This window comes from Dromiciops gliroides, chromosome 2, assembly GCF_019393635.1.
Source record: "Dromiciops gliroides isolate mDroGli1 chromosome 2, mDroGli1.pri, whole genome shotgun sequence".
NCBI lineage: Eukaryota > Metazoa > Chordata > Mammalia > Microbiotheria > Microbiotheriidae > Dromiciops > Dromiciops gliroides.
This window is the reverse complement of record NC_057862.1, coordinates 224,212,448-224,224,521: the sequence shown is the minus strand read 5'-3', so window position 1 is coordinate 224,224,521 and position 12,074 is coordinate 224,212,448. Positions and strand designations below refer to the sequence as shown.

The 12,074-nt window shown below is 39.1% G+C and overlaps 1 protein-coding gene across 1 annotated transcript; it reads right to left on the bottom strand.

The window, feature by feature from the left end:
- Positions 1-6,840: 6,840 nt before the first annotated feature.
- Positions 6,841-7,542, bottom strand: LOC122744442 (calpain small subunit 1-like). Its single transcript, XM_043989933.1, has one exon. The coding sequence runs from the start codon at positions 7,540-7,542 to the stop codon at positions 6,841-6,843; it is 702 nt and encodes a 233-aa protein (XP_043845868.1).
- Positions 7,543-12,074: the final 4,532 nt, after the last annotated feature.

The following is a 12,074-nucleotide window of genomic DNA, read 5'->3' as shown; positions in this document are numbered from 1 at the left end:
CCCAAAGCTTACAATAGTCCTTGCCTCTTCACTCAGGCATGAAAGAGAACAAGGTGAGTCACTGGGAACTTTTGTATGCAGGTTCAGTTCTTGCTGAAAAGCTGCATGAAATGCCTCTTTACCATCTGTTAAATGGTCTTGAAGCAATCATTAAGTACTATGGGGAAGAATGCATCAAGTCAAATTCAATACACATCTTTATACAGGAGTTGGGTTCTCAGTGCCTATTCCTGTTACAAAAAATATAAATATATACTGTGAGATTTAAAATTGGATATTAGATCATAAATTTCCCCTCTTTAACCTTTCCCTTAATTTATCTCCCAGACTAGTAAATGGAAGAAGCTTCTGGTTTTCTAGTTAGAGCTTTTATTGTATGGTAGTCACAAGGTGATGTTGATTAGAAGGATAGGAAAGTAGAAACACAATACAAATCATCTTAAGTCTAAACTTAGTCTATATTTCGTATAAAACTCACCAAAAACCGAAGGCCACCTTTGGGGAGAGAGAGACCGCGTCAAGCGCGTGCTGCTGCTAACCGCGAGCCGGGCCCAGTCGAACTCTCATCAGCATCAGCCTGTGTAGTGCAGTCAGGAGACTAGCAGAGCAGGAAAAAAACTCCCACTTCCGTTCTCTCCTTGCCTTTTAAGCTCGCACCCCGGAAGTGGAGTGCTAGCAGGCAGTCTGACGTGGGCAGCAGGCGGACTGGCGTGCGTAGCTCATGCCATTGGTCTCCTACCCGAAAGGGTGGTCCTTCAAAAACTGGCGTCTTTCAGTTATCCTAACCGACTGTTAAAAACTTTCATTTTTTTTACCACAATACACATGAGGTAATGAGAGTATCTTGGGGTGAAAGGTGTTAGTACCTAGGAAAATTAGGAAAGATATCTTGTTGAAGCTGATAGTGTAGCTGAGTTTTGAAAAAAAAAAACAACAGCATTCTAAAAGGCAGATGTGAAAAGGAGAGCATCCTAAACATCGGAATAGTCAGTGCACAGAAGTATTCAATGTAGGGTCATGTTAGAAGAGCAACAAAAAAGAAAAGCTAGCTGGAACACAGTGTAGAAAGGCAGAATGATCTACCTATAAGAATATTAATAATTTAGAACTTAAAGGGACCTTCATGGTTATTTGCTAAAATCCCTACATTTTAGAGATGAAGAAAGGTCCACAGATGTAAAGTGACATGTCTGATATCACATAGGTATTAAGTGGCAGAACCAGGATTTGAACCTGTCATGGGGTGCAGAGCACCCAAAAATTTCTCTGGGGCACATCAAGATATCTTCTCCTTGAGAAACTAAACCAGAGGACAGATAAGGCCTAGAGAGATAAGCGGAACCAAATCAGACTGAGCTAGTTTCGTATTCCCACCCTTCATTCTGGTCTCCCTTGGGTGTGGCTGCGGCCTTTGTGTTCTGAAGAGGGATCTGTAGCCACCCCTCACCCAATTCCTCTAGTCACTACCAGTGGGGAATGGTCCTCCACTCCTCACCCAATTCCCCCAGCTACCACCAGTGGGGGATGGTCCTCCCTCACTAAAGGAACTTTTCACAAGCAGATGGTCCACCCCCATCAGTCCTCTATAAAAGGACCTTCCATTCTCCTGTTCGAGGAGATTGGTACCTCTCAGCCACATGCTTGTGCCTATCTCCCCATGAAAAGTCCAAGGATTTCTTTCATGGTTTTCTGTCCCTCCCCCCTTCCTTCCCTTGCTCCTAAATAAACTACCACCTTATTCTAACTACTTTTTGTGTGCAAGAGGGTGTAATTCTTCAAAGAGGAATTCCTAAGAACTCCAACCCCTAACCCCAACCCGTACCCCATTTCCACCCATTACAAATCCAGGTCCTTTGACTCCAAATACTGGATTATCTCTGCAATAGCAGGATTTAGAGAGTAGATGCAAGAATGGGAAAGGAAAAGCTATTCCTCTAAAAGAATTATTTGTCAATAACTAGATAGAAGATGAGAATGATAATGATGATATAGATAGAGAGATGATAAAGAAGTCTAGGTAAATATAAATTAACAAGTAAATCCTAAGGAGTAAATTGAAGCACATAGCATTATCTGGGTTACTTATGTTAAAAAATTTAGGAAGGTTATATTGAACCCAGTTTTTTGTTTTGTTTTGTTTTTTTTACTCTGATCCCAAAAGTCTATTTCTACTACTCCACAGTGTCTCTTGATAGATTGATACATTCTGGTCATAAATTCAGAAGCTCTATGTGTTTGTATGGAGAAAATAAGAGGCCATTGGTAAAAATAAGCATGGAAACATTTGAGAAAACTTTGACCATGGATGTAATAAATGTTAAGTAATGAAATATTAGGTGCATCTTTATCCAGGTGTAGGTTTGAAGTAAAAGGTTTGTCTAAAGCTAATTTTCCTCATTGATTCTTTACAACGTGGAATATTCTTTCCTGTCTTCTTGTGAAACACAGCTCTAGGGTCTTTCCTCCTTATGGTAAATTCTGAAGAAATACAACCTCCCATCGGCACTTGGAAAAGTTGTAAATGCTGCACAGTGGTTTAGGAAATGGAACAATTGCAACACAGATGATTTGTTTCTCAAGAGATTTATTCACGAATGGACACTGCTGTTTGTCCAGTGGTGACAAGCCCGGGCAGAGAGCTCCTCCTCACCTTCTCCAGGGAGCTTATTTTATTGAAACGTTTACAATTGCAGTGCTGGGCATTTCCTACAGATTAATGATCACCTGGGAGGAGTTGCACTTTGGTCCATTAACTCCAGCCAGTCATTAATTCCCATGAAATGTTCTGCACTGAGGTTGTTATTGCTATTATGAGCTGAAAATGAAAAGAATATGTAGTAGGTGGATTGATGCTCCTCAGTTGTACCCCTCCCCATACACAAATGGTGCAAATTCAATTTGTAAGCATAAAGTATTTCAAGAACATGAATTCCCCAAATAACACTCGGTCATATTGTTAAAGCCTTATCTTTAGTATCCTGTTTTCCTCACATCTAAGCACTGATGATCTTCAAATAGTGGTAGGTTAAATGCCAGATCTAAGAGCTGAAGACCTCCAACTGAATTATAAGGCATTGACCTAAGAAATGTCAGCCTGATGATTATGACTATAGCAACTAACAACAGATTTCAAATATCTTATTCTATTCTATTCTCACAGGCTGTCACAGTCACAGGTTTCATTATAATACAGAAACTATTTAAACTTGTTCAGTTCAATCAAAGGTAGCTAATTGCAAATGAATAACTAACTTTCTTAAAGTGTATTTATTTTATATAGAATATCGATATGAGAAATACATTGATATAACCATGGTTTCTTTCTCATTCCACTGCTTGAGAAGTACTCCTAATCATTTATGCTATCTCTTGTCCTTTCTGACTCCAATCAGTCCTCCATACAACTACTAAAATGAAATTCCTAAGGCACAGGTCTGGACTTGTCACTTCTCTGTTTAGTAAAGTACAGTGAATTCTTGTTACTTCTACCATCCAATAAATACCAGCTCTGCAGTTTGGCTTTTAAAGACTGTCACAATCTGCTTCCAACTTATCCTTCCAAGCTTACCACACGTTATTCCTCTTCATGCATCTTGCAGTCCAGGCAAACTCCCCTTCTCACTGTTCTTCACAAATGACATTTCATTCACTTTCCCTTGTTTTTGCAGAAGCTGTTTTTACCCCCTGCCTAGAATGCATTACCACCTTATGCAAACTTCTTAGAATCCATTTATCTCTTCAAAAATGAAGCCAAACATCAACTCTTAATAGTTTTTCTTTATTTCCTCAGATACAACTGCCCTCAACACCATTTAAAAAATTGTGTATTTTTAAATATTTTAATTAAAATCAATAATTTAATATTTCACTCCACTTAGAGAAATTTAAGCTCCTTGATGACTGTATCATCTTGGTCTTTGTATCTTAAGAACCTGGCCCATTGACTGGCAGGTGTTAACTTTAATACATGATTCAATCGATTAATCAATGACTTATCATATAAAGTAAAGTGGAGAAACCCTTCTCTAATGGTTATTCTTGGCACCAGTGAACATACCACTCTTGGCCTCAATTGCTTCAAACCATTTTTTCCCCCACCATCAGGAATTTGGTTCATAGGATCCTAGATTTGAAACTGGAAGAGACTTAGAGGACATCTAAACCCACCACTAAAGTTGTTCTTGGAAAAAAAAAAAAACCTTGAGATTTAAAGAGACTGTGACTTTTTCAAAGTTATACAAATAGTAAATTATAGCAAAGCTGGGAATCAAACTGTGCTTTTTTGACCATGCCCCCTCCTTCACCAATTTTGTTTCTTTTTTCCCCCCAAAACCATACAATGGTAACTTATTGTCTATTAAACAAAATCCAAAGACTTTAGCTAACATACAAATATCCTCATAGACAAGTGCCTCCCTACCATTTTAGCCTTATATAAAACTGTTTGCCTTCATATATACTAAAATAATAGTGGATAAAAGATCCACTTGGAATCAGGAAGACCTTTATTTAAATCTTGCCTCTAAGACTCATAATAGCTATGTGATGGTGGCTAAGATATTTAACTTCCCAATGCCCCAGCTGATGTTCTAAGATAAAGATTCTTAACTTTTTTGTGGGTCATATGGTAAAGTCTATGAATTTTAGATGAGAATAATTGTTTGTTGTTCACATTCATAAATGAGGAAAATGCTCAATTTCAGTTATATACTAGGAAAAATAAAGCTCTATGCACATATGCACATGTATGTGTAAATACATGTATATATGTATGTATATGCACACACATACATATTTTTTTCTCATCCTGGTTCATGGACCCAGTGAAATTTATCCATAGATTCCTTGGGGTTCCGTGGACACAAGGCTAAGAACCTTGCTCCAAGAGAGTTTGCAGGTATCAATATGCATCATTGGAGAGAGTTTGCCTATAGAGTATTCTATTTACTGATTAATTCACAAATCATGGCAGAAATATAATAGTAATAACAATGCAATGGAGAACTTTGCCATTTCCCATTAATATTTGTCTTGTTAGCAACCTTTTGTGAATTATTCTTGGAGTAGTGTTCACAACCATAATAATATGTTAATAAGAGATGTATCTTGGAAAGCTGTTTAATGTTCTTCCAACCATCAGAACATGAGAGGTGTACCTTACTCGATTTTATCCTATATAATATCTGAAATCTAGTAGTGAACCAAGACATTAGCATACTTAGCTTCTAGGAAAAGAAATTTATTATCCTTCAATATATAGAAAAGGAGGAAGACTGAATAATTAAAAACAAACACACACCTTCCTGAGAACAGATTTTGTTCATTAAACATAGATCAGTAGAATCCCTGTAGCTATGGCTGCACATTACTGAATCAGCACTGGCCATGAATAGGAGAGGACCAATCTCACTCAAATCCAGGAAGTCTATTACCCAAGTGATTCTCTTAAAGAAGTACAGGGAAAAATTAACTTGTTCCAAAATATGACCCTATTAGCATCTTGAATAACCTGGAAATCCTATAGTAATGATTTGGAGATTAGACTTTTGTATTTAAGAGACCTTTGTAAAAACAAAAAATAGATTGATTTTCAGGATGACACATTAACCTATCATCAGTCACTAATGTAATATTGGGGATTAGTTTATCTGAAAGCTTTCCAAGGTAACACTACCAGAGCATGAATAGGAGCCTATTTATGGGAAGAGGTTGGAAAGAAAGTTCTAAAGTGTTATTTGGTCTCTGAAGGTGTGTGAAGGAGGAACAGAAGGAGGAATTCTGGGCACCTGGGGAGGGAGTACCTATAAGAGGGAGAATGAGTGAAAGGAGAAGTAGAACAGATAATAAAAGAGAAACTGCTTATTTCAAAGTTTTGCCTCAGGCTTGTCACTGCCATAAAGCCCTCATTCTTCACCAATATGCAAACAGGGCCAATTGCCACTATTTATATGGATTCATGCCCATCTAACAACTGAGCCTCTTCTTCTTGGGGTAGGGAGAGATCTGGAATGAATATATAATAGCTTTTACTTTCAGTTAGGCAATGGGGTTCTTTGTACTTCTGGTGGAAATTGTTATTTTTTCCCTATGTTTAAAAATCATTTTGATGTTGTTAGCACAAAGTTTCTTTTTTTCTTGTGACCACTGTTTATTTTGGGCTTCAGGACTAGCTGAAGTCCCAATCCCCTGCTCCAGGGCCCACCCAGAAAGAGGAGGTGGAGGCCTGAAGCAGGTGGGAAATGAGAAAAGACACTAGATACAGTGGGGTTTGTGTGGGATTTGTGATGGCAACTGGTTGGCTTATTAAAGCATGTAACATGTATTTGCATGTGTGCTAGGTACACCTGGAGGCAGTAGCATATGGTTCGCATGTTATAGGATGTGGCATGTTTATAGGGATGCAGATGGGTAGCGTGTTGGAGGATGAGTATTTCCAAGGATCCTGGGAAGCATGTGGCTAGCATGTTATAGCCTGTGACTGACATGTTTACAGGGCTGCTAAGGGGTGGGGGTGGAAGTGGCTACAGCAGATTAGAGTATGAGTGTTTCCAAAGATGTTGGGAAGGGGCTTGGGGGGGGGGGAGTGAGGGGGTGAATGTGGTTGGCACATTCCAGAGCTGGGAGGTAGGGATGGGGACTAAGGCCACCTTGGTGGTAGCCATGTTTGGGGGCATACAAGGAACAATGTCAGTATTTGTTGAAGTCTGTGCCAGAGGGTTCCCAAGCTGGGGCTTGAGAAAAACAGAACTGCTGGGGGCTCAAGGGGAAGTGCCAACTTCCTGGCAGTGTCTCTCCTGGGGAGAAAGGGGATGATCAGTCAGTTGGGCAGACATGTCAGTCTCAGGAGTACAAGGTCAGCTGCAGCCACTCTTGGAAGTTCAGACAGATCTGCCCGCTGCCATCTTTTTCCAGAGACTTGAAGGCACGAAACATGGAGTCAAGACGCACGAGGCAACAGATGAAGTCGTTGAAGTCTAAACTCCCCTCATCGTCAGAGTATCGACGAACTATCACTTGGTACAGCTCCGGGTTGAGCTGGAAACCTGCAGTCACAAAGGCGGCAGGAAGCTCCTGGAGGCCGATGGTCCGCGAGAGGTCTTTGACATACTCTTTGTAGATGGCCTGCCACTTCTTTACGTTTTTCCACAAATACTTAAACTCCTCAAAGCCAAGTTTTCCGCTGGTCTCGCTGTCCATGACGGCCACCATGCTCCGACAGGTGTGGATTCCCAAACAGTCGGTCTTCAGATCAGAGTGTTGAGTCATTGCCTGATTCAAGATGTCCATGAGTTCTGAGGCGCTGATTTCCATTTTGTCTCCCGACAGCTCCGCAAACTGCTTCCTGAACTGTCGGATCTCATCGCTTTCATTGGCCTCAGCGTTGGAGACATGAGATAGAGGGGGCGGGGGCTCTGGGTTATAACTGATTGCAACTGCACTAATGCCACAGACGACCCGGCCTGTTCTGCCCGTGGTGCCCCCCGCCTTGCCGTGTCCGCGGCCGCAGCCCTTCCCACGCACTAGTGAATTTACCAGGAACATGGCGATGTCCACGGGAACCCTGGTCTTTGCCTCCGCCTCAGTTTCCACGGCTGCGGCCTGGCCTCCTGTGCTCGGTGCTCAGGGCAGTTTCAAATACAACGATCTAATTCTGGAACGTGATTCTCACTGTTCTTCTCAGTCTCCTTTGCTAAATCATCATCTACATCATGTCCCCTAACTGAATGAGTAGTCCAAGGTGCAGACGCATAAAAATTGACCCAAGAGACAGGGTCAAGGGAAGAAAACAAACAAACAAACAAAAAACAAAAGAAAACAATTAAAAAATATACTTTAAAAAACAACCAGAAGATACAGAGAGACAGAGAAGAGAGACTAAGCTGGAGAAAAAGACAGTCAGCTCAACAGTGCCCAATGCACTGGGAGACATATTTAGACGGCACAGTGATTAGAGTGCTGGTTCTGGAGTCAAAAAGTCCTGAGTTTAATTCAAGATTCAGATACTTTCTAGCTGTGTGACTTTGGGCAAGTTCCTCTGTTTGCCTGTTTTCTCATTTATCACAAATGGGGATAACAATAGCACCTATCTGGTAAGTGTTTTGAGACTTATATAAGATAATATTGGTAACATGTTTATGTGACACTTGGCTCATAGCAGGTGATATATAAATGCTAGCTATTATTATTTGTTAGTGGTACATGCTGAAAACAGTCCAGAAAGCTAAAGACTGACAAAAAAAAGCTATTTGATTTGGCAATGAAGAGAACATTATCTTAAATTTTTATACTGCCCACAGTCCCTAGCATGCTTGGCAAAATGCTATTCACAAAATAAGTACACAGCAACATTTATTTAATAAATTGTCTATATCCTCATCAGTGACAGGTATCAAAATCTACTATAGTTTATTTGCTGGCCTCTGAGTATACAAAAAGGTACAAGGTAGCCCCTGCCTTCATGGGACATAGTCCTTTTTTTGGCAGGGCAATGAGGGTTAAGTGACTTGCCCAGAGTAAATGTCAAGTGTCTGAGGTCTGATTTGAACTCAGGTCCTCCTGAATCCAGGGCTAGTGCTTTATCCACTGTACCACATAGCTGCCCCTTCATGGGACATATTCTTGTTGAGAAGTTAGATCAGCTATGTAAACTGAATAAACAGCATTATAGACAATTATGAACTCAATGTTAAGTGACTGCTCTAGGCATTGAAGCAAGAGAATGAACCAAGTCAGATCAGTATGTTTAATCTTATAAAATGATAGCAGAACATAAAGTACAGCTGAGCCATTTGTTGTAGTTTGTTCTTACTATGGGACTGAGAGCATACACTGAAAGATGATTGGAAGCAAGTCTTGAAAAAAAATTGATTGCACAAAGATGCTTCATGCATAAAAGCAAGACTCTAATTTCTATTTCATAACAGATAGTTTCTATATAAACAATGATATGCTGATACTGAGATAAGTTCATTCCCAACAAGATATTTATGCTATACTGTAATGTCCTTAAATCCTAGAATGGGAAGAGACCTACGAATTCATCTTGTCCCTGACACTTAAATCTTCTCTACAACATTCATGACAATAATAGAATGTCACACCTACAAACTATTTATTGAAATGTTTGAATTGTCCATCAGAACATACAATCTGACATCCAAATGAAATGCAGTCTGAACATTGTTTGTTTTAAGGTCACCTCAGTTTACTAAAAGATTTGTTAAGATTAGTTTGGGAATAAAAAAGAAACCTCCTAAATTTAATCCATCAATAAATTATGAATGTATAGTCAGAAAATAGCTCCCCCCCCCCTACCGCCCGAGTCCTACTTCCTATTTGACTTTGAGTTAAGTCACTTTATGGTTTGGTTTTGTTTTGTTTTGTTTTGTTTTGTTTTAGTGAGGCAATTGGGGTTAAGTGACTTGCCCAGGGTCACACAGCTAATAAGTGTTAAGTGTCTGAGGCCGGATTTGAACTCAGGTACTCCTGACTCCAGGGCCAGTGTTCTATCCACTGCGCCATCTAGCTGCCCCCAAGTTAAGTCACTTTAACAGTTCATTCCCTTACCAGACATGCATTTTCCACCTTTGTTCCCTCCTCTGTAAAATACGGGAATTGCACTAGGTGGTCTCTGAGGTTCTTTCCAAAGGCAGGGCTTTGATCCTTTGAGATTGTACTCTGTAGCTAGTTCTTTAACAGGAACTATAGAATTCCTGAAAGAAGCATAAGATCTGGACAACTGCCCTCCAAAGAAGCTTCCAGTCTACTTAGGCAAACAAACCTCAAACCATTGAAATGATTAGAGAACTAACACTATAGACTAAGAATTGTGATATTGAAAATAACAATAAATATAGTGCCCCCAGTAAGTCTTTATCCTCATCTTTAGTTGCTAGTTTTCAATATCACCACCAATGCCTTTACACTTAGTAAGAGGAAGTTTTTGCTTCATACCAAACAAACTCTAAACAGAACTTGCATCTTCCAAACTTAACCACCATCCCCAAATTCGTTCTCCATATTTCTTGATAATCTTTTGGTTAAACAGTATGAATTGTCATAAAAAAAAAAACAGTTAAACTGGCTGGGGGGAGTTTTAATTTTCTTTCTGAATTCTTGGAATAGAGTAATATGCAGACATTCCTTGTGTCTCCCCTATTCTGCCCCACCCCCGCCACACCACACACACATACCTCTTTGAAAATGTCTCCCCACTGAATGGGGATATAATTGTGTGTAAATTAATACTTTGATTTGGAACAAAACTCCACTTGCTCTATGTCAAGCTCAAGTCCCAACACCGGGGTTTATAAAAAAGTACCCCCCTGCCAGGCCGGGAGTCATACTATCCAGATGAACAAACATTGCTGTCTAGGGGGAACTGGTTGTTGGGAACTGAAAGCAGACTGCATAACACAGATGGTTAGATTACTGTCCAAGAAGAGGGACAATTGTCCATTGATACTGCCCCAGTAGTCTACAGAGCCTAATGTTGTTTGTTTAAACTGTACCCAGAGGCTTAGACGATGAGTGTATATTTATACATTTTAAATAATTAGACTGAACAATGTTCCCAAAGTGAGGCTAGAAATACTGTACCATACCCCAGCTCATCCCAAGTTTCTGATTTCCACCCTCTTTCTCTTTCTAAAGCCAGGCAATAGTGGGGATTTGGGGAAAAGCTGAGCTAAGGACCTACCAATTAAAATGGTTCCTATTCTCAGAGTAAGGAAGAAAGGTTTAAAGGGATGAAAGTGAGACATTTCCTTTTATTCATAGAATTCCAGAATGTTAGAGCTGAAAGAGATCTTAAAGAATATACAATCCAAATTCCTACATTTTATAAATGTGGAAACTGAAGCCCAGATGCATAAGTAGCATAAGATGGAGAGGGAGGAAACCTACTTAGTGGCAAAGGTGGGACAAGAAATTTTCTGAGAGTCCATATAAATAACTGGTAATTCAAATTCAATTATCTTTTTCTACAAGCCCTAATATAGAACATCAACACTGTTGACTTTCTTAATAATCACTAATATGTATATAGTACTTAAATATTTCTAAGTGTTTTTCATATATTATTATTTTGGCTTCTCACAGTCCTGTGAATTAGGAGCTATAGGTATAATTAGCCCCATTTTACAAATTAATTAATGAGAAGCTAATAGAAAATAAGTGATTTGGCCAGAATCACAAAGCTAATAAATGTCAGAGACAGGATCCAGGCACAGTTTTCTGTCCACAGAACTATATTGCATCTTGAACGTGTGTTTCCATAGTGATTTTTTAGAAGGAGGGTACCTGTGAAGGGAATATTTTATTTCTTCTTTTTTTTAATTTTCCATGCAAGATAATTCCTACTGGTCATAGTTTTACCAACTTTGTTTTAAAAATGGGAATAGACTTTAAATGGGAATTCTTTCTGTTGCCCCTTATACAAGTCATTAAAGGGGGAAAAATGTCAATCTCTCAAGCACCATTTCACTGTGCCTTTCTCAGATGTTTAAATAGCCTATCAATAATGATGATCATAGAATTTTATCTAATATGAAACAATTAGGAAAGAAACAAGATTCCTTAGCTTGATTTCCATCTGTCTTTTTATTCTTTCCCCCTAAAGCAATGGGACAGGGAATACTGTGTATGATACTGTATTTATAATATTAGGGGTTTACTGTCTATCATGTTATGAAGAAAAAAATAAGTCTAAACCATAGGGGTAGAAGGATGAGACCCAAGATTTCTCACCAGCATGGGAGGTTGTATCCATAGAGATGCTATGACTAGGTACAAAGGTAAGAATGGTGTGTTAAATGTAGTAAATGTTAAATAAATGTTTTGGTTTTTAAAACCTTTTCTAAACATCTATTTTAAAATTTTGAGTTCCAAATTCTTTCCCTTCATCCCTTCCCCCACCCACTGAGAAGGCAAGAAATATAATACCCATTATACATGTGAAGTCATGATAAAAATATTTCATATTGGTTTTCTCATGTATGTTTGTTGTCTGAATGACTGAATAACTGAATGAATGAATCTTCTTTAATATGAGAACATTTATGGTTATAGTAATT

What these genes read in the sequence shown, in the direction of transcription:
- LOC122744442 (XM_043989933.1), bottom strand. Translation starts at nt 7,542, where the DNA reads ATGTTCCTGGTAAATTCACTAGTGCGTGGGAAGGGCTGCGGCCGCGGA.